At 58.9% G+C, this 3715-nt stretch overlaps 1 protein-coding gene across 1 annotated transcript; it reads right to left on the bottom strand.

The window, feature by feature from the left end:
• Positions 1 to 540: 540 nt before the first annotated feature.
• LOC104540098 (ectonucleoside triphosphate diphosphohydrolase 7-like) lies at positions 541 to 3469 on the bottom strand (the record flags this gene model as incomplete). Its single annotated transcript, XM_010183823.1, has 8 exons — positions 541 to 769; positions 895 to 1056; positions 1167 to 1252; positions 1344 to 1668; positions 2356 to 2522; positions 2606 to 2754; positions 3236 to 3292; positions 3366 to 3469. Coding segments are annotated over 8 exons (1279 nt in total), but the record flags the coding sequence as incomplete, so codon positions are not given.
• Between the last annotated feature and the right edge of the window lie 246 nt (positions 3470 to 3715).

Raw genomic sequence — 3715 nt, 5'->3', positions numbered from 1 at the left:
AAAGAGCAGGAATGCTCTGAGAGTGGGCTGGGCTGGGCGGAGCAGCTCTGCTTCATGGAGCTGGTGGCTCACCTGGTTCCTGCAGTAACTTCACTGATGACTGCTGTTCTCCACTCTGTGGGTTTGTAAGGGACTGCAGAAATGTCATCCCAGGTGATGAGCTGTACCAGCTTGCTCTGCAAACTGGTGGCTGAGTCATGAGGTGGCCCGGGTTGGCCACCTTGGTGATAGTGTCCTGCTTATCTGAGGAACCTGCCAGAGCTGCAGCCTTGAGCCTGCTGGCAGCAGAGGACTTTGCTTCATGCTGTGTAGTCAGGCAACGGCCGGAGGCCAAGGAGTGCAAAGATTAGGACTGGGGCGAGGCAGAGAGGAAAGCTCTGGCATCTGGGGCTGCCTCAGCCCACAGGTTGTGGTTCTGACATGGAGACGATGGAGTGCAGACTTGAGATGGTCATCAAGAAGGAGTCCAAGCCCTCGGAGCCCAGGCTGTCAGCCAGTCCTGGTTCTGCTGGTGCAACTCGATGGTGGGTACCACCAGTGTCATGGCCCATTTCCCTGTCTCTGTGGCACCACCACCTTGTCCAGCCAGAGCAGGCTGAGCTGGGCCGCACGCAGCTGCCGGCGGTGGATGCGGCGCAGCCGCAGCAGGTAGAGGACTATGGCCAGTGCTACCACCAAGATGCAAGCAAAGAAGAGATAATGGTTGTAGACAAAAGAGAGGCGCAGCCAGGGGATGTGTGCTTGCCGGATGCTCTCCTGCCGGAGATCCCTGCAGAGAGGAGTGAGGACTGGCCATGAGATGGGGTACTCCCAGAGCCCTTGGCCCAATGCAGTAACTCTTGATCCTTCCCAGCTGCCCTTCCCCAAGCAATGCCATCAGTGACCCAACACTACCTGAGTGGCAGAAACCGTGTCTTGTAGAGGATGGCTCCCAGCGTCCACTGCACCTCCCGGTCATACACCAGCTGGGCCGTGCGCAGGCTGGGGTAGTCCAGGGGGAAGTGGAAGCCCTGGTGGAGGACTTGGTACATCCAGGCTGATTTGAAGCACTGATACCTGCAGGAACATCATCAGTTGGGTGTTGCCACCTGCACCGCTGTCCCTTACCCCAGCAAAAGCCCCCCTAGGAGGTCCAGCCATGGCACTCCCTCAGCCAAGCTGCTTACTTCAGCCGGTGCTGATCAGCATGTGCCGAGTAGAGGCCACCACGGAAGCGCTGGGTCAGCACCTCCCATCGCTGGCTGCAGTACTCCTGGGGAAGGGAGAAGTTGGGGGCTCAGAGTAGAGAAACAGCCCCTGCTCCCTCCCAGCCCCAGGAATAGCTGTGCTGAGGCAGCACCCACCTGGGCAGCAGCGGTGAAGGTGGGGGCACTGTAGTGGCCCCCCAGCCGCAGAACATCCTCGGTGCAGTAGAAGAACTCAGAGAAGCCATAAAACTCGCTGTTGCCAAAGTCAATGGGTGCTTTGTAGGCCCCTGCCATCGATGCCTGGCTGCTGTTGGGCCCATCCAGGAGGGGCTGCAGCAGTTCCACACAGGCTGGCCAGTCCCCTCGGCCCCGCAAGTACAGGGTTTGGCTGCCCCTCACCACCGTGTCCTCGAGCCCCACGGGCAGGCAAGGGTCCAGGAAGGGCATCTCAGGGCTCAGTCCTGTCTGCTGGCTGTGCAAGCTGGAAAACAGGCCAGGAAGGAAACACAATTGCACATGGGGTACTGTACTAGCGCTGCCCTGCATCCAGATAGCCCCTGCCCCAGACCAGGCTGTGCCCCCTTGTACCCCACGGTATGCTGACCTGTGGCCATGTGCCCCAAGCACCTATGGGGTGCAACAAGGCACAGCCACCCCACCCAGCTTGCAGGGATCCACACCCCTGCACAACCCCCTGGGATCTGTAGGCAGGGTTTGCTCCCAGCACAGGAGTACCTGGGCACCAAGCCTCTCCTCCTTTGGTGCTAGCTTCACGTAGTGCTCTGGGAAGGGAAGGAGAGACAGGAGACAGAGAGCTCAAGGTGGGGATGCGATGGAAGGATGCACTGAGTGAGTTGGTGCCGAGAAGGGAAAGTCAGAGCAAGAAAAGTCGAAAACCACCAGAGGGGCCTCGCTGCAGCCTGCTGCAAGGAGAGGATAAGGAAGGCAGGGAGTTGCAGCACTGATAACGTCTGCTGGGCTTGAGAAGGGCAGTGCCTGTTCACCCTATGCCAGCCTGGGCATCTGCTGCTGCCAGCGTGGCTGTGGGAGCTGATATCACCACGGGCGGCTCTGGGAGCAAATCCAATGGGGAGAAAGCAGCGTGAATGAACCAGCATCCCATTTCACAGTGTCCCAGCAGGGGCACTGCCAGGCAAGGCAGCAATACCGGTTGTGCATATAGGTCTGGTTCAGCACAAGCTCCTCGTAGCGCTGCCGGGCAAAATTGCCCCCAAAGCCCAGGAAGGTGTTGACGTAGACACGGTACATGTGGCCAGTGTGCTGCACATCACAACCCAGGTTGAACTCTGCCAGCAGGCTCTTGGCAGCCTTCTCCTGGGGACGCAGAGAGGTCCCTGATCAGCAGTGGCCCAGGGAAAGCAAGGGCTGCTCTCAGAGCCAGCTGGACAGATATTTACCTGTTGCCGGGAAGAAATGGCTCCGGAGTCGGGCACTTCATAGGCGATCTGCAGGGAGGCACCCCCCATGTCTAAGATCCCAACCGTTCGTTTCCGAACCAAGGACTCTCCCAGGTCTCCCAGTGCTACAGTGACCACTGCATCCTCCTCTGCAACCCACAGCAACGTGTCAGCAAGGGGCAGGGCCTGCAGAGGCATCTCCCTTCCACCGTTACCCCCTAAAGCAGCTTCATGGGGCTCTTTCACCCCTGCAAGCATCCCCAAGGATCACTGGCAGGGCACTGGGTCCCGGCACCAAGAGCTGGGTGCCCCACAGCTTTGTAGGTTCCCCCAAAGCATCCACCGCTGGAAGCCACTAAAGGAACAAACCCTCTCTCCCTGGTTCTTCTCCCAAAATGCTGCAGGTGTCCCCCTCCCGCATGCAGGGACTCATTCCTGCAACCAGGGGAGGTGCCCCTCTGGGCCCCAGATCCAGGAGGGTTTTGCACAAAGGACTGGGGTCAGGCATTGCCGGGCCAGAGAGGCAGATGCTGCCTGCTCCAGGGCCTGTTCTTAGCTCCAGAGCTGAGGTGAGCTCCAGCAGGACTCTGCTCAGACCCTCCCAGCCGCTCTGCAGGCAGTCACACTCACCATCCCCGTGATCAAACCGGCCCAGGACAAAGTTGATACCGATCCATGCATAGACACCTGTATGAGACAGAAAGTGGTCATTACCGCAATATACTAAACGAACCAAGCAGTGCTGCGCAGCAGCTCCTACCTTCCTGTTTTCCTGAGATCACTTCTGCATGTGATTTGGAGAAGAGGAAATCAAACTCCAGGGGCACATTTCTCACCAAGTCCTCCAGGATTGCAGCTTGCTGCCTGCAAAGGTGCAGGAGATGCTAAGGGACCTTCATCAGCAATGCTCCTTTGCAGGAGTGCAAGAGACAGTGGGAATCCCACTGCAGCCCAACCCCACGAGCCCTGTTGCTGCATCCCCCCAAGATTCCTCATTTTCCCATTAGGCTCAAGACAAAGTGGTTCTCCTCCCCCTTCTCCTGGCTGAGGGATCCCAGCGGGTCTCTGGCTCCCCTGGACAGGAGTGGACGGGCTCACCTCTCGGGCAGC

The sequence above is a fragment of the Mesitornis unicolor genome, unplaced genomic scaffold (assembly GCF_000695765.1).
Source record: "Mesitornis unicolor isolate BGI_N332 unplaced genomic scaffold, ASM69576v1 scaffold28554, whole genome shotgun sequence".
In the NCBI taxonomy this organism is placed as follows: domain Eukaryota; kingdom Metazoa; phylum Chordata; class Aves; order Mesitornithiformes; family Mesitornithidae; genus Mesitornis; species Mesitornis unicolor.
Note: the sequence above shows the minus strand (reverse complement) of the source record. Positions and strands in the feature narration are given on the sequence as shown.